The 17898-nt window shown below is 40.2% G+C and overlaps 1 protein-coding gene across 4 annotated transcripts in view; it reads left to right on the plus strand.

Annotated features, from left to right (window-relative positions):
• PNPLA7 (patatin like domain 7, lysophospholipase) overlaps positions 1-17898 on the plus strand; it is a 131966-nt gene that overhangs the window by 21822 nt on the left and 92246 nt on the right. For 3 of the 4 annotated variants that reach the window (XR_012631873.1, XM_074891587.1, XM_074891588.1), the window contains exons 14-20: positions 1378-1478; positions 2363-2509; positions 6714-6791; positions 6924-7091; positions 7642-7847; positions 13624-13755; positions 15080-15203. Coding sequence is in view for 3 of the 4 variants with exons in the window: in XM_074891587.1 (XP_074747688.1) it covers positions 1378-1478; positions 2363-2509; positions 6714-6791; positions 6924-7091; positions 7642-7847; positions 13624-13755; positions 15080-15203 (956 nt within the window). In the remaining variant the exon portion in view is untranslated. The remainder of the gene's footprint in view (positions 1-1377; positions 1479-2362; positions 2510-6713; positions 6792-6923; positions 7092-7641; positions 7848-13623; positions 13756-15079; positions 15204-17898) is intronic. The other variant, XM_074891589.1, reaches the window with a different exon arrangement.

Here is a 17898-nt window from a genome sequence, read left to right on the forward strand (position 1 = left end):
ACTCCGAGGTAGATCTGAATCTTTGGCACAGTAGGGTTCCCTCCTTGTCCTAGCTGCGGTGGAGATGGGAGTCAAGCTCCTTCAGAAATAAAATACTTGTATTTTAAAATTTCAATGTATAGACAGCTCTTCATGGGAGGGTAATATTTTCACATGATCATATGTCACAAGGGTGTAAATATAGGGCAGCTCCATGTTTCCAAAATCCGACTTTCCAATGATCAGGTCAATCCTGGGCAAACTCAAGTGTGTGTGTAGAGGTGAGGGAGTGGGGGAGGAATTCAGAATTAAAAATTTGAGCATTTTCAGAGTTTATTAGGTAACAAAATCCAGCAGTCAGGAAAGACAATTGCTTTTCCTAAGGGCCCATCCTATTTTTAAGCAATTTGCATTTAAAAAAAGCAAAAATAAGAACACTGTAGTAACAGACGGAAAAAGGCATAAGGGAGAAAACTTAAACTTTTCTGAATACAGTATATTTTTGTGATACATTAGGCATATAAATATGATAGAAATGATTACAGGTTTATTTGTTAAAGGAAATTGCAATCTCTGCATGATTCTTAAACTCATCTGTAAATCATCAAGCTGGTATGTGGGTATCTTACTCAAGGTAATTAAATAGGAAGCATTCCCCAGTTATGTTTGCATTATTGATTATCTCAGATAAGTTCCTGGAAGGTGGATGGGACAGCCAAGGAGCTAATATAATTAAGATGTATTAAAATTGGGAAGCAAGGAGTAAAAGTTGTTAGTGACTTCAAATTCTTGAATTAAATCAGTGAGACCTGTGAGGGAATTCCTTGTGTATCTCTCAGCACATGATGTGCATTGAAAATCTGGACAAGTTGTAGAAAGATCTGAAATTATTTTAGGCGTTGGAGGGGGAATGCTTTCTATGGAGAGACTTTAAGAAGTTGCTGATCATAATATGAAAGCTCTTGCAATGTATTGGGTACAAAAAAAGTTCTTTGGTTTGGTGGAGAAGAGGTTAATAAGAATAATTTCCTGAAAACAATGATGAAAATCTGTTTGGTGGATTTGCCTCTTCCTGATGATCTTCAGATCTGAATGACTCTGTTTTGTCTACCCCAAAATAATTATTGTACTCTGTACAAGAGTGGATGTGGGAATTTTGGGACATATTGTATACCTGAGCTCAGATGAGAAGAAGATTTAAAGTCCCCATCAGATCATCCAGATCAGAAAGAACTAGGAAATAAGTAAGAATTTGAGGATGCTACTTAATTTTATCCTCAACTTCAGAAATGAAAAAACAAACAAACAAAAAGTTGCTCGACTTTGTGTACTATCTGCTATTTCTGAGAAACTGTAATAAAAGAGGTGCTTAAAAAAAGATTTTTATATTGCTCATAGATAATTCCAGCGGTGCAAAGTCAGACATGGACATGGCATATGAAAGAGCCAGAGTGCATTTTGGCTCGGAGGACACTGCCAGCAGTCCTGTTGTGGGCAAGGTAGGTCGGCTGCTTTGGAGAGGTTGGCCTGTTTCTTGTATTTCCTTATGTCATTATTCTTTGAGTAATTTAAATGTTTTCTCCCTTACTTCTAAATGCTGTCCTTTCAACCTGGTACGAGTTGTGAGACTTGGTCTTCATTTATTGGTGTGTTTTAACTTTATCGTTGTTTCAGTAGATTTTGGTGACTGTTCAGGCTTTTTAGTGCAGATCTTGAAACTGGAGATTCCCTTGGCAAGTAGTGGGAAAATAGTGCTGCAGCTTCTTGATTTTAGGTATTGCCTTCCTCTAACTCATGAAAAGGATTATTTGGAAAGGTAAATTTGTCAGACCACGCTTTATTTGCGAGAACTACTTTGCAGCAAGGAATTAAAAGCTTGTATCAGCCCGTGAACTTCTGTAGGTTTTCAGTCATGATTTATAGATCTGTTTCTGTTTTTGTGGTCTGCTTTTTACGAATACTGACCTGGAAGTTAAGAGCACAAAAATACTCTTCAATTATAAAACTGCAAACCAAAACCTGAAGAGAAACTGTGGCTCAGTGTGACCTTGACGGACGCTGTATCTTTTCCTCCATCTTTGCATAAGTGTTGATCAAGTTTTAGTTCTACAAAGCTGGCAGCTGCCCAGTTTCTGAAAAGTCTTTTTCTTCCCTTTCACAAGCTGTGATGAGCAACTTTGTTTGACTTGAGCATCAAGCCTTGCAGAAAAATACAAGGATAATGAAGTTAGCAAGCTGTTGCTTTTTTGGAAACCTAGCTTTTTTTTTTTTTTGCAGACCACCAGTTGTGGTGGATAGAGAACACAGATGATATGGCAAGATTTTGCTGGGTAGGTGCCAATTACAACATTTAAACCGATACTTGTGTATTTGTTCTTTGCAGTCGATATTGAAGAAGACTGTGACAGTGACAGAAACTCCTTCAGCAGTTTTCCATTATAGTGCTGTGCAAGATTCCTGTAATAGCAAACATATTGATGCCATTGTCGAAGCAGCAAAGAAAGACCTTTCAACCTTGATGAAACTTGATGTAAGTTACTGCAGGAAGAAATGGCTTTGGTTTTGCTTTTCATCTCATTTTGCCAGGCACTAAAAAGTAAATTGTCTCCCTAGTATACTGTAGACAAGCTGAATGTTTTATTCTCTAGTCTGTTGTAGTTATTAGCAGGACTGAAATAAATCTGAATTATTCTGCCATCTGAGAAGACCATACTGAAATGCACTGCATGAATCTTTTCTCACTGTGTACAGATTTATCCATGTGAGAAGTAAACGTGCAATTTCTGCCGCCTTGTAATTTCATGCTCTCACATACTGTGTGAAGAAGTTATGTAAAGGCGTTCAGGTGATTGCTGAATCCATTAATCCTGTTGGCATAGCATCCGTGCCTCGTTTGGTTTTCAGAATTGAATCTCTGCATTTGGCCAGTGGCTATGAGTGCATTTCACAGCTGAGTGGCTCTGCCTTGCCCATTCCAAGTTCAGTGCTTGGTTCCCTCACAGTCACTATTGAGCTCAGCCCCTGCTTATCACCTTCATCTTGTAAGAAGGAATGAAAGTGTTTGTTTTCATCATTCCTGTGATTCCAGCTGCATTTCATTACAGAGGTGTGGCTGTTCATGCAGCTAATCAGAAAATTTGGGAAAATTGTAGATCTGTCTCAATCAGTCACAGATATCCTAGTTTTATTACAGCATATATTTCAATAACTCAAATCTGTTGATGTTGCTAGAGGCCTGGGCGCAGCTGCTGCAGCCTCCTCCTCTGCTTTAAGAGCTCTCACCAAACGACACTTGCTAGAACTTAAAAGATTTTGCTTTTGGATTTTAATGTTCTCTGCTGACTTCCAAATTATTCCCCTTGCATCTTCAACATCTTGTTTTGATCTTTCAGCTAGCAGTAGTGAGGCTCGAGATACACGCTCTGCGTTGTCTCCGATTTGGCGAAGGCCTGCAGTACTGTTTGTTAGTCTGCAGGAGACTTAACTGTCTTGTTAAATTAATTTTCAGTTTTTTCAGGTATTTATATCCTCACGAAAGTGTACTAACTATTTTAAAAGAAATTCTTGTTACAGATGGAGTGAAGTAGGACTGAGTACTCTCATCTATTCTGTTCAGCCTTCTGTTCGCTATAGGACTGGCCTCAGATGCTGCATGTGACAAAAGTTTGTATCCAATATACAACTGATGTCTTCCTTTTTCGACCTGTTGGATCATGAGCAAAAATTCCAAGATCACTGAAACTGCTGATTACAGCACTTTTTTTTTTTTTTTTTTTAAAATCCAGAATAAATTTCTCAGTAATTAACAAGTAAACAGATTAGAGTTGAAGTTAATTGGAACAGTATCCTTAAAATGCAGCATCTAATAGGCAGGGTTCTTAACATGATCTAAATAATAATGAAATAAGGTAGGCTTTTCAGATTTCGGTATTATAGCAACTCGGTTTTTCATAAGCAAATAAGAATCTGGTGGAATGTGGCCAAATGCTAGATTTCTAGCATTTAAAGGTCAGTGTTAATTTTTTCTATGCAGGATAGTAAAGGTTGATTCTTCTGCAGGCAATGGAAGAAAAATCTTACTGTGTTTAAAATATTTGTGTTCGATACTACTTACATAAAGGGAGAAAATGAATTCTGTAAGCTCTTCTCTTAAAAAATGAGCTCAGATGTTTTATTTCTTAGCTGGCTGGAGGCATTTTAAGTTGTCATTTTTCAGAGCAGCCAATCAGTGTGAGTAAAATCAAGGTGTTTTGATGATAGTGGTGGGTTTTGGGTTTTTTTGATTGGTTGTGTTGTGGGTTTTTTTATGAGACAGTAAGAGAGAGAGGAGGGGATAATTTGCTATAGGAGAGAGGCAGTATTCAAATGACCTTTAGGTATCTGACTTCAGAATTAAGATTTTTCTTTTTTTTTTCTTTTGCTTTAAATAACTTCCGTTCTTTGGATCTCTGTCATGAATGGTTTTCAGTCTCATACAACTTTTACCTGTTTTCAGCTTTATTTGCAGTTACCATGTGAGAGTTAAACAGTGTTGCAGGGCATATTTTCTGCATGAGTTGTAAGGGAATTTCCTTTGACAAAAAATTATTTGTCCCAATTAATTACTGCTTTTGTTTATTGTTTATAAGTGGTTTGTACTTTCACTTCTGCATCATAGATCTCTGCTCATTTATAGTCTATTATAGTAACACAAAGAAAGAAACTCGCTGTGAAATGAAGCTGCTAGCAAAACAAAATTCTTTTCCTAAAAGCTAGTAGCTGGAGGAGGCTGGAGGGCATCAGTGCAGAGTTATTTAGGTCAAACCTTGTGACTATGCAATCCTGAATCTGGATTTGTTGGTCTTGCCCATTCAGGAGAGAAGATACTAGACAGGATGGATCTTGTCTGTGATCTTGTTTGTCAACTCCTTTATTGCTTAATCAGGATAGTAATGGCACAGAAAAGTAGGATTTCAAGGACTGCTCGGAGGTCATTCAGTCTTTTCATGCCCAAGGCAGAATCAAATATTGCCAAGTCATTTCTGGCAGGCTCGTGACTAAGCTGTTCTTAAAGATCTCCAATGATGAGGACTTCACAGCTTTGCGTGCAATCTATTCTAATAGTTAAGTAGACTTAGACATAGAGAAAATCTTTGCAACAATTTTTTGTTAGAGCTAATGCAGCCAAAAAAAGTCGTTGATAAGTAGAGCTCATTAGGGAGCTTGTATTCCCTTACTGTGAGATAGTTTCAGCGTTAAAACTTGGTCTTTAAGAATAGGTAATACTATACAACTATAAATGTATAAATATAGAAAAAAATCGTAGAAATTAGTTGAGTTGATATTGTTGAACTGAAATATTTTGACAGGTGCTTGTCAGGTTCTTTGCACTGGATATGTTCCCATGAAACAGATTGGTTTCAATAAAACTATTTTTTGATGAAAATCTGTTCTTTATACCTACAGCTGATAAAAAGAATAATTCTGATTATTTCACTTGCTCTATTTTTTTTTTCAACCAAAAATGAACAGAGAAAAACCTGACATGACAATTACAATGGTAAAATATTTACATCTCTGCTATATTGTTTTCCTGCTGCAATAAGGTTAATGACTATGGGCAGATTCTGCTGTGCTGCTTGCACTGAATTGTATCCCACTGTGCAGGCAGCTCTCTTGAGTTTAGTGGTTCTACCTCTGTGGCAAAGTGCTGGACACAGTAGTGTCTGGCTTTTCTTGTAGAGGTTAAGCTGCGAGATGCCTGGACTGCACTGTCATTCTTTAGTATAATGCAAGAATCGTGTGATTGAGCCTAGGTTTCTACCCCTACCCATTTGGGTGATGATAATAAACCGTTGAGCTTCTGAAGATTTGCTGGATTGGGTGAAAGTTTTGCTGAAGCAAAGGTGGCTTGAAGCATTAACGTTTGATACGGACTGCACATGGGACACCAGATTGTGTGGGCAGCTCTTTGAGATGGAAAGAAAATTCTCTTCATGCCTGTTGGTTATCCGTGTTACGTACTCAGGATTATGGTGGTGACCAGCTTTGGAGCTGGAAAGGAATCTTGTGATCAGCTGATGCACGTAACCAGATCGGCTCCGTGCTATCACAAGGGTTTGGGGTTGAGTCCAAACCTCAGGCAGGCTTTTGGAGAGACCCTCCCTCCCTCCCATGTGCTCTGCAGTTGGGAGGAAAATTCCCACTCTCCTGTGCAATCCATGTGTGCATGCACACAAGAATTCATTACTTTGGGAAAACTTTTGGTCTACAGCGTGTGTGAAAATCTGGTACACGTGCACAGCACAGCTGAGCTGTGTGACCAGGGAAGGGCTGTGATAAAGCAAATGTTAGATCATCTTGTCCAGTTCCTCCATGATGTAGACAGTCTCCTCTAGATTCACCTTCCTTTGAAATATAACTTCATATTTAATGATTTTCATACCAGCTGATATAGGTCTCTTTTCATTAGAGACCTTTAAGAGAGTCTGGGGGCAAAATTGACATAAAATCCTTAAGAATCTAAGTCTGATCAATTGAAATTAATTAAACCTTTTTTTTCTTCTGGAAGAAATGTCTGTTGGGCAGAGAAATATAAAAATCATGCACTATATTTTAAAGAGATTCAAGTACTTACAACATCGCCTTTAGTAATTATTACTGTTATTTGCTTTCTTTGGATGCTTCCTCACATTTTTGGATCTTTACATGTACACAGACAAGGAAATTGTACCCCCCACCCCTTTCTTCTCTAGGATCCTTCGTTGTTGAATGGCAAAGTGACGCTGCATCAGGTTACTGCTGGGACTGTGCTGTCGAGGCAAGGAGATCAGGTGAGTGGGCATCATCTAAGAGCAGAGAGAATGTAAGTCTGGCTCGGTCTTTGCCCCCCACCGTAAGGTAGTTACACACATTGAGAAATAAAAAATCCCCACCTGACTCCTCCCAAGCCTTCTCTTCTCCAGATGAAACAATCCTGGCTCTCAGCCTTCCTGTGTACACGGAGTAGCAGTGTAGCCAGAGCCAGGGTGGAAATCTGGTGCCTGTCTTACGTCCCTTCAGCTCTTACGTACCTTCATGAGAAGGTCTGGAGTATCATACCTCCATCCTTCCTGAGGAGGTATGGAGACCAGGTAGCCTTTTTTCATGCCCCACACTGCCGGCTTTCGGTGATGTCACTCAGTTGCAGTAAAGTGTTTTTCCCCCCATACAATAGAAATCCAGTGTTATTTGTTTATAGCAAAGTGTATTTAGGGTATAACGAGATGCATTTATAAGAATACTGTGTAAATAGACAAGCTTATGCAAAGCAGATGAGGGGCAGCTCCAATTACAGTGCTGCTGTATTCTGCTCTGCTGAACTGTGATGTCCCTCATCATGCTGCTGTGATTACCCCATTATCTCCATTTGCAATTCTGTTGTTATTTCGTAAGATCTTACAGATGCAGCCTTCATTTTTCATAACCATACAGAGAGAAACACATTTTTCAATATTGTGGCTGCCTAGTTTTAAATATTCATAACCTGCTTTTAATAATTCACTATTGTGTCTTATTTTATATATATAATTGGTCAAAAACTATAGGGAGCTTTCTGGAGAACAGATTGGTCATGATAGTACTGTCACTGTGATAATTGCTTTTAAAATCTTTGGGGATTTGATTGAGCTCTTTTTTCTCCAGGATGTTAATGTTTGCTTTGTGGTCTCGGGGATGCTTCACGTGTACCAGCGGAAGATAGACTCGGAGGAGGACACCTGTCTCTTCATTACCCATCCAGGAGAACTCGTAGGCCAGCTCGCTGTCCTGACTGGGGAACCACTGATTTTCACCATCAAGGCCAATCGAGACTGCAGCTTCCTCTCTATTTCCAAGTCCCATTTCTATGAGTGAGTTCTGCCATGAAAACATATATTACATTTTATTTCTATTTTTTTCATTTTTTTATGGTCCTTTTGAACAAATGTAAGTGGTGGATGTACATGTGGCTGTCCCGATCCAATGTTGGGGGAGGTTTTGATATGATCGCAAGAGCGAGATGAAGACACAAACGAGGTCAAATGCTGTACACCCAAACTAGTTTTTTATTATTAAAAAGTGAAGAGGGGTAGCGATAGGACAGAATGGAAGGAAAAGACTGAAATCAAGCAAGCCTGTGGGATAGAGTCACAGGCATAGTCACCACTGTGGATCCAGTGGCGTCCCGTTGGTCCTCACTCTTCAGTTCAGTGGTGGGTGCACACGGAGCAAAGTTTTCTGTTCCCTTTTTAAGTTCATCGTATCTGCTGATTAGCATATCTGCTCACCTTTAGGTTTTTTTCCTCTGGTCCCACAGGTTTTTGCTGCATCCATCTCTTAACAGTTCATTAGCAATGCGTGCGTGGTGTCTGGCGGACACAGTAGAGCCACAAATAGCTACAAGTTGGAGCCACTTGATAAACATTTGGTTTCGCTCAGTCCATGTCTGCCCTTTTGAGGCTTATCTAAGGAGTTTGACAATGCAACTGCAAGGGAGTGGGGGGTGCGTCCTTCGATACACTCCTGCTTCCTCGGGTGACGTTCCTTAGACTAATCTAAAGGCCACAGCAGCTTGTCCTTGAGGTTTGCACAGACACAAGCAAGCTTTGAGACAATCATTTGACATTTCAGTCTGTCACAGTGGCATAGTACTACTACAATACATCCTGCAGCAAGCCATACAGCTTACATGAGGGTTTTAAGCACCCAGCTGAGCTCTGACCCACCTATCGGAGGGCTTTATCTCCAGCAAGAGGTAATGTGGGAACATGGTAGTATGAAATAGTGATATCTCCTTTGTTCCAGGTTTATAGAGCACTTAACCCAATGGGATGTGATTTATGACCCAAGACTCACATACTTCATAATCCAAATAAGAAAGTCTGGCCAGAGTTCGTGCTTTGCTGGGTTAAATGCTTCTTTGCCGGGCCCTTTCTCTTAGATTCATTATTCTTTTTTGCTGGAGAACCACCCCAGTTCTGTTTCCAAACACAGCCCAGGCTGTTGGGTGTGTTGTGAATGATTGGTCTTAGTGCAGCTGTAGGTTTTCAATGCTTACTAATAGAATAGGTGGAACAGTAATGCCCCTGTGCAAGACAGGTTCCTTTCTGGACCGTGGAGGTTGTACATGACTTGTGACTTAATGCTTAAAGGGGGATATAGGTATTTCTTAACTAAAAATCCGATATGATGACTGTGGTTAGCCTTGTCCAATATTAATGATTAATTCCCTTGATTTATTCCATGATCCTATTGTTAAGACTTACTATTAGTTCACAGACATAATTTGCATCAAATACCTCTACTTCCTTTTCTAAACTCCTTTTTCAACTTCTGGTTGAACGTGCCATCAGTCCTGTGTTATGTGTAGGACACTCTGAGGTTGCTTTTTCTAGGCCACTATTCTGTTGTATATTTCTGCATACTTCTTACTTTCTAAATAATTCTAATTGTTTGTATTCCTAATCAACTCTACCACAGAATCTTATTCTGTGATTTTTATTTTTCACCTCAGGGAAAAGGCTGTATGCTATAAAACTGAACACGCTGTTCTCAGCAGCGTGCTTGGTTGATTAGCTGTGTTTTTTCCAAGTCTGTGGTGGATGTCAACTCTTTGACCTAATTTCTGATAGATGCTCCCCACTTGTGCCATTCCGTGTGGTATCAGCTCTGTTTCTTCTAAGTTCCTGCTTTTTCTTTCTTTATTCTTCTACTGTTGTTCTCTCACTTGTTTCTGACTTTAAATTTCGTTACGTCATCTCAGCCAACCAGTCAGATTCCACCTTTTCCTCCTCTTTTTTTGTTTTGATATTCAGTCCTGGATTAACGCTCTCATTTGCTTGAGCTCATTTTCCTGAGTCTTTTCTCTCTCAAGAATCGAGTTGTCTCTTGTTTATTCCAACTTACCTTTTTGCTTCCATTAACCCCTTAGCAGTTAGTGATCTCAAACCCATCAGTGTATCACCTCTTCGTAATTTTTGGGACCTTTCCAAATCTTTCTTTTTCTCCTTTAAAGTCTGTTGTCAGTTCTCTGCATTTTACGGGCTCTGTGATATTTCAGCATTCCATCTTCACAATTTCTCATGAAACCCAAGCTTTATATCACTTCTAACTTCTGTTCCTGTATTTAAAAGTATCTCTGTAGAAAGTCTTTGAAAAGCATGAGGTTTCTTCAAGTTTGTTCATTTTTACTTTGAACTCAACGGGAGAGAAAACGTTGTTGATAAGATTAGAAGTAAGTTTTATTTTCCACTTTTTGTGCCAAATTCTGTGCTCATAGTCCTACAATGTTAGGCTTTCTTCTTCACTCAGAATCTCACAGGAATGATTTTAAAAAAAGTATTTTTGGCTTTCATCTTACTGACCAGAAGAAATTTGACAGGAACCTCCATTACTGTCCAAAATTCCTTTCTTCCATTTTCTTTGAGCTGCCCTGGAACACTGTATGTGCTTTTTCTCAATAATTAATGGGAGGGCAGAAAGAACAGTTGCTATTAGGCAAAAAGCACAGTAATAGAAGTAGCCCAGGGTTTAGAATTGGATGTTGGACAACGGATTAAATCCTTTTCACTGAAACTCTGGGGCAGGAGCCTTTTACGTGGTGCTAACATGACTAAATAGCTATCTGTAAATGTAGAGTTTAAGTATAGGAGTGACACAAGCTAATTATATACTGTATACCTTAAATGCTTTGCTATTTTGCTGAACTGATGTACTAAGTGTGCAGTGCCTACGCTGCAACTGTTGGTGTCTCCTGACAAACAGTGTAATCAAGTTGTCACCAGACTCTCTGGGGGAATATGTTCAGGTTCTGCAGTACTAGGGACTCTCACATTTTCTGCTTCAGTAAATTTCACAGTTTGGAGTCTTAATCATGTGTGCTTGCCAGAGAAGCAGGAATGCTTTGATTTTTATTTGGTATTGCCAGCCAAGCTGAATATCAAATTGCATCCACATCCACAAGAGTATCTGCGTAAGTCCCAGGCTTTCACAGACACTAGTTTAGCCCTTTCAGCACTTGGTGAGCTTTCTAATAAAGAATCCTCAGGATCCCTTCAGAAACAAGTTTCTGTACTACAGAGCTTTGTTTTTTAATTTTCCTAGTGCCAGGCATATGCTAAGCAGAAGAGCAAAGATTAAAATGCCCAAATAGAGAGGAAGGAAACCTGGCAGATAATGGGTGGGAAAAAAAAAAAAAATCTGCATTCCTCTTCTTGTGCGTAAGGGTGGGCTTTTATCTTCTATGCTAATACTCTTGTAGAAGCTATATAGCACTGAGTGAAATAACAGAGGGCTCCAGATGGAAATAAAAGCAGCCTGTTAGCAGTTTACATTTTGAATGCATTAAGTATTAAGATACATATCTTGAGGGAGGAAAAGGAGTAAATGGCTTTTATTGATCACAGCAGACAGCCTGTGTGGGAGGAGACTTTGAGGGCTAAATAAGCAAGTAGAGTAAAAACAATGAGCTAAACCATTCAGGAGTTTTCAGGGGGGTTATTTAACTTTTAGATCAGCTGAGAAGGGGAATAGGGGTGGGTATTTTGTGTGTGAGGGATTAGGGTTGTCTGTTTATTACTGCTTATCCTGTGGTGCTTCTTCCAGCTCTTTGTCCTTTGCTTCAAGTTAGGTTAGTGTGCTAAAGTTTCCATAAGAAAACATGTTTTCGTTTGCAATAATATCTTATCAAAACTAAGGTAGTCTGCAGGTATGTTGGGTAGGAGATGTGGGGGGCATAGAAACCTCAGGGCAAGGGAAGAGGGGCAGGAGAGGAAAGCTGTCCTGCTTTTCCGTAATCCTGTTTTGATGGCTGGATTTTAAACTGTGCTAAATGTGAGAGTTGATGTTCAGTTTAATTTGCCTTGTAACACATACGAGTGCCGGGGTACAAGTGTGATGAGCTCAATATGGAACAGGGATATACGCCTACAAATCTCTTCCGTTTAAAATTCAGGGATTTCAACTGAAGAAATTCCAAGCTTCATTATTGCAAAAAGTAGTAATTTGAGGTATTGGGTAAGGAGGGTAGAACAGTCATGTGTGATGAACACAAAAGCCTCCTACAATGTCCTGTGTGCTGCACTTGACCCATAGTCACTGTCAGCTCTGGGTCTCTTGCTGCAGCTATAGGACTAAAGAATCTGCTGGTTTGGAAACGTTGGGACAGCTTCTGTGCTTCATCCAGGCAGTAAAGAGCTCCTGGTGGTTGCTTTTGACACCATATTCTAGGATTATGGATCTCTGCTTGGGCTTTCTCTGGTTTCTGCCAGGTTACAGAGGTCCACAAGGAACCATGTTTCAGTTGGGGAACAAAGACTGGCAGTGTTCCTTCCGTGCCTCTGTCTCCTCCTTTCTGTTGTTTTAGGGTGTGAGGTTAGATACGAAGCTCACAGGATTTGTGCTTGGCAAGAGTTCCCGTGTACACAGGGTCTCCTAGGTAGATTCTTATGGCAGTCTGGTATCTTCATTGTAAAGGGAACATTGATGCAGAAAACATACTAAGTATTTCTCATTTTCTCTTCATTTCTGCCCATTTGTGACTCTTAATGCAGCTCCCTCATCTCTATCTGCGTGCACTTCGCATACTGGGTCTGCATGCACTTACCTACTTCTTTCTGAATTGTGCTGCCTCTTGTGAAATAACTATTTTTTTAGTAGTCTGCCATCAATTGCTCTCAATGCTGTGCAGGAACAGAAAAGATAAGATGTCCTAACAGGTACACCGTGTAGAGATGTGCGTGATCAGTTCACTCCGATGGAGTAGTGCTTCAGTAAGGATTTGAGTGCTTACTCACAAAGCGACAGGATGCAGTGATCTTTAGTCTGAAAAGAATGAGAAATAAGACATTCATGAGCAGTTATGAGGTGTCTGTGAGAGCGATTTCCCTTGGGCCTCGCAGTCAGTGTCGAGTTGGCAGTTATCCTTGGCAGAACTCAAAGTTTTTCAGTTTGAGAAAAGTACTGAATTACATGGTGTCTTTATTACTAGAGACTTTTAAGCATCACTCAAAAGATTCAGTGTGAAGATCAGAAGCTTTATTAGCAGATGTTTCAGTTCTTTGTGGCCTTTGCAACAGGGAAAAGGGAATGTTTGAAATGCAGAGCAGCCTCTTATTTTTAAGAGCATCAGACTTTACAAAGATATAAAATAGACCTGATATAAAATCTAGGGGAAACTGTGAGCACATGCACATGTGAGAGACTGAGAGGTGCAGAATGACAGGAAGGGATAATCTGGGCAGTACGAACATTTCCCTGAGTCATGGGAGACCTGTGTGAAGGGGAGGTTGGCGGGCTGGTTCGTAAACAGGAGCTAGCATGGCTCCCATCCATCCCCTGCTGGCTTAAAAAAGGGAGTTGGGCCAGAGAGCAGGACTAGCTGGCATCCTACTAGCATGGTCCAACTGCCACTAGGACAACGTCAACTTTGAGTGACATTTAATTTGGGCTAGCTGGGAAGGCTGCAGCCCCATACTTTGTCAAATTACCACTGATGTAGTGTGGTTGTAGCGATAGTGGTGTACATGGGTATGTACTAACCTCTGAATTAGTGCCTGTGTGACTGCCCAGCTGCACTGGGATGTGCCTGTGTGTACCTATTCCTGTTTTGGGGAAGTGCTTCAATAACACTTTTTTTTTTTCTTCTAGGATAATGCGGGAGCAGCCAAGCGTAGTTCTCGGTGTGGCCCACACTGTTGTGAAGAGAATGTCCCCATTTGTTAGGCAAATTGACTTTGCCCTGGATTGGATGGAGGTTGAGGCTGGACGAGCTGTTTACAGGTGAGATTTGGACAAAATCTCTGTTGTCTGATGAATATTTAAGTTAAGGAGCTGTGCTCCCCTGGTGATATATAGAATAAGAAACTCATTGGACTAAATTTATCAACCATTCCATCAGGCTTATATGTTTGCCTATTTTGAGATTATTTTCTTTCTGCAGTACCCATTGATGTTGCTTCAGTGTCTGGTCTCCAGGTGTTACTAAAGTTCTCTCATAGTATTCCTCATCCTTTTATGTTCTCTCAGCAAGCTTTTAAAGTGACATAATAGATTAAGACATAGACAGTTATATGTTCTGGTAGAAGTTTCTGCATTGTTCAGGGCATGAACATCTATTGCTCAAAGAGTGTTTCAACCTTTCTAAAATAAACAACAAAACTCAAAGGTAATTCAGTTAAGCTTATTCAATAGTAAATTGAAAAGAGGCACTGCACTTGATATTTAAGGGGCAGAAGTTATCCTTGGGAGAACTTAGTTTGATGGATTTTTTGTACTAGGATACATTTGAGCTGTTATATGGTTGCTGCAGTGGTGAGGGAATAAAGGTCTAATTTAGTATGTGTTCTATATAATTGTAACTTTAATTTTTATAACTATACCTGCAGCACTAACGCTAATGGAAGTTCTGGATTACTTTGTGCATCAAAGCAGTTGTAGCTGTCAATACCTTATTAAAATCTTTTGGAATTCCTTGCATTAGTTTTAACTCCACTACCAGAATCACAGAATCAGAATCACAGAATGATTCAGGTTGGAAAAGACCCTTGGGATCATCGAGTCCAACCATCAGCCCGACTCTATGGCTTTTCATCCATGTACTAGGTTATGCTGGAAATCCACATGCCAAACAGCACTCTTATCGTGCAAACTGGATATAGCAAAACCTTCCTGATTGATAGACTATGATGTGCACACTGAAAGGAATCCAAATCCTGAGCCACTCGGGGGTTTTTCTCTTTGACCTGCAGAATTTCCATATGCATCCATATTAACCTTGCAGTGACAACAAGCTCCAGCTGTAACCTGTAACGAGCCTGTTGTCTTCCCTAGAGACCACTGGCATTGTGGTCATCTGCTTCCAGACCTAACATTAAGCAGTTGTGCAAAGCATGCACATTTAAATGTTAAACATATCTCCAAGTCACCTTTTAACAGATGCCTGTTCAGTTTCTTGTTTGCTCGTTATGTTTAACTGCTGATTAAACATTTTCCTATGTCCTCTAAGCCAGGTAGGGAAAGATGGTCAACTTATTAGAAGACTGTAGATGCATTTGCTGAGCAAAGATGCTTTACTAAGCCTTGTTATTGATTATTCTTTCTGCAGGCAGGGTGACAAGTCAGACTGCACGTACATTGTGTTGAACGGTCGACTTCGCTCAGTCATACGGATGGACGATGGGAAAAAGCACCTGACCGGTGAATACGGCCGAGGAGACTTAATTGGAGTGGTAAGATTCAAAAGTGAACTGTTCAGCTGAGAAATTGGTACTGACTCCACACTAAACAAACAAAATCTTGCTCTGGTCAGTTGTTAATCTTAGTTAAGGGCTTTCACAAGTTGAAATGATGGAAAATCCCTTCTACCTGGAAACTTTACATAATAACAATGTGAATGGGATTATAGACTTGGTTTAAAAAGGAAGCTAATGAAAAAGTCCCAACCAAACCAAAAAAAACTATCTTTTGTGATATGGGTTGCTTTCTTTCACATTGAGAGGAGTGCAGCCTGTTAGAATAGTTCAGGAAGAATTGTAGGAATGTGCACTAAATGGTGATTTGAATAAATTTAATGTCATAGAAAGATTCAGTTTGGCTGGGGTCCTCTGGAAGTGTCTAGTCCAACCTCCTCCAAGTTAGCAGAGCTGACCTCAAAGCTGCATCAAGTTGTTCAGGGAACGTGTAGTTATTAAAAGTTACTAAAGAAACTTCTTATTTGAAAATTGTAGTATTTCTTCACATTTAATTTCTCTATATTCATTTTTTGTTTCTCAGCCCTAGTTAACAACTGAAATAGGAGCCTTACATCCTAAAAATGAATGCCTTTTTTTATTTTTATATTTAAAATCAGAAGATTTCTGTTGTTCAGGCTCTCTTCTGCTTTCTGAGCTGAAAACTAAACATTTAATACGTATTATCTGGTTATAGCTAGAATTAGCATATCTGTGAACGTGAGAGTTGGTACTGTGGGAAGAAATTCTTATTTGTAGGGATCAAGAGGAAGAGGAGGGAGGAGTACAAGGCTGTTTCCCTCTAGAGAGCTGATTCAGGATTGCGCTGATTGCAAAAGGTGATGATTTTGAAAATGGCATGATCCAGCACTTGAGTGTTACCCCCTGGTATAAGAGGTTCTCTTGCCTCTTTCCCTTGGACACTGGCTGTCTCTAGTGGAGGACTCTGTCTCTGTAGCTGGGGCAGGAGTACCACATCAGCAGGTGAGACCTGCTTGTCTTTGGTGGCAGGTGGGTCACAGACTGGGATCTGCATTGTAAAGCGTTCGTGGCAGAGAGGTACTCTGAGAGACTGGGAACCGATCTAACATCTGAGTTGTTTTTCTTGGGAGAAGTAAAAAATTGTCTTGTAAGGAGGGTGAGGTCTCTGGACCTTTTCAGTGTCTGTTCACAGCTCATTTTCACTTGCCTAGTAACTTTAAAATAAATTGTATATCATTCGGAAGTGACTGAAATAGAGTAGAAGAGGCAATTCTGGTGACACTCCCAGCAGAGGACAGCGGTGGTCTGGACTGGTGACTGCACTGTATTCGTTGAGTTACACGTGGACAGTATTTAAGGATATTTTTCCAAGATCAGTGCTGCTTCTGGCTGAGGAGTTTTGTTGGCTTGGGACTGTGTTTGCAGAAGCAGGTCTATTCTGGAGTGTGCTAGGCACACTCACCAATTTTTTTTTCTTTGTTTTTTTCTTTTTTGGGCTACCTCTTTGGGACACCTTATTAAAGGTAAAATGACATGGTTGGACAGGAACTAAAGCTGAGATCTTTTGTGACTAATCATGCTGGTTTGAGGCCTTTTAGTGTGTGAATAAGGGTTTGTCAGTTTTGACACATACAAGCATTTTCCTGCTCGTTTCCCTGCGTTCTTTCGCCAGAGGTGATCTGCAGCTTCGCTGTCAAGCTTCTGGAGTTTTGCAGAGCTCCCAGGTTAAAACAACAGAGCTGCTGTTCTCCTTTCTGAAAGTGGTTTTGAGTGACAGTGGAGCATACGGTCTAAAATCTACCTCCCTGTACGAGCACTAGTGCTGCTTTTGCCGCGTGCTTCACGCTGGCTCGACTGTTTATCTGGTGAGGAGAGAGGGAGGTTGGTTTGGTGGATGGACTGGGATGTGTTTGCTGGAACAGTGTCATGTTTGCTGGTGACTCCCTAGGCATGGACACAGAAATACCCACATAGTTTATGTCTAAACCATAGTCACTTTTCTGGATCCATGTTATGACATGAATCACTTGAAGACTTTTGTGACTCCATGGACGTCATCTACTCCTTCCTACCCACAGCTCCCAGGCCCACTGACTCATGCTGCCATTTGTTGAACGAATCTCAGTGCTCTGGCTGTCTTTTGAAAACATGGGGGAGGATTTGTAAAGATTGCCAAGATTAATGTAGCCGTTGTTTGCAGAGGGCATTAGTAAAATGACATTTTTCCTTTTTTTTTTTTTTTTTAGATTTGTTTATCCCCTTCTGCAGGACCTGTTACTAACCTTTAAAAGCCTGCAATTGGGTTGGGTTTCTTCCCTGAAAGTAAAGTAATTGGAGGGTTCTAGGTGATTGCAGGGAATTAAATGAGCAGTTGGTATTGGTAATTGGTATTTTGGTCAACCGGTGACATGTTCCTCCCTGAAACCCCTCCAAGACCCACCGTGTAATTTGGAACTGTGGGCACTAACAAAATACAAGAGTCCTGTAGTTGATGTATTTTTGTTTATTGCCTTTATTTCAGAACTTTAAAAATGCTGTGTGTCATATGCAGAAGAGATGAGTATCTGCCATTTCTGCTTTCAGAAGAAAAGCACTGAAAAATGAAGGATTACAGACAAGATGTTAATTTTCAGGCATGTGCGTGCGCTCCCAAGGCTAAACTTGTGGCTCGAACTGTTTTGTTCCTTATACTGACTCAATGGCATCTGTTTCT

The sequence above is a fragment of the Strix uralensis genome, chromosome 21 (genome assembly GCF_047716275.1).
Source record: "Strix uralensis isolate ZFMK-TIS-50842 chromosome 21, bStrUra1, whole genome shotgun sequence".
Taxonomy (NCBI): domain Eukaryota; kingdom Metazoa; phylum Chordata; class Aves; order Strigiformes; family Strigidae; genus Strix; species Strix uralensis.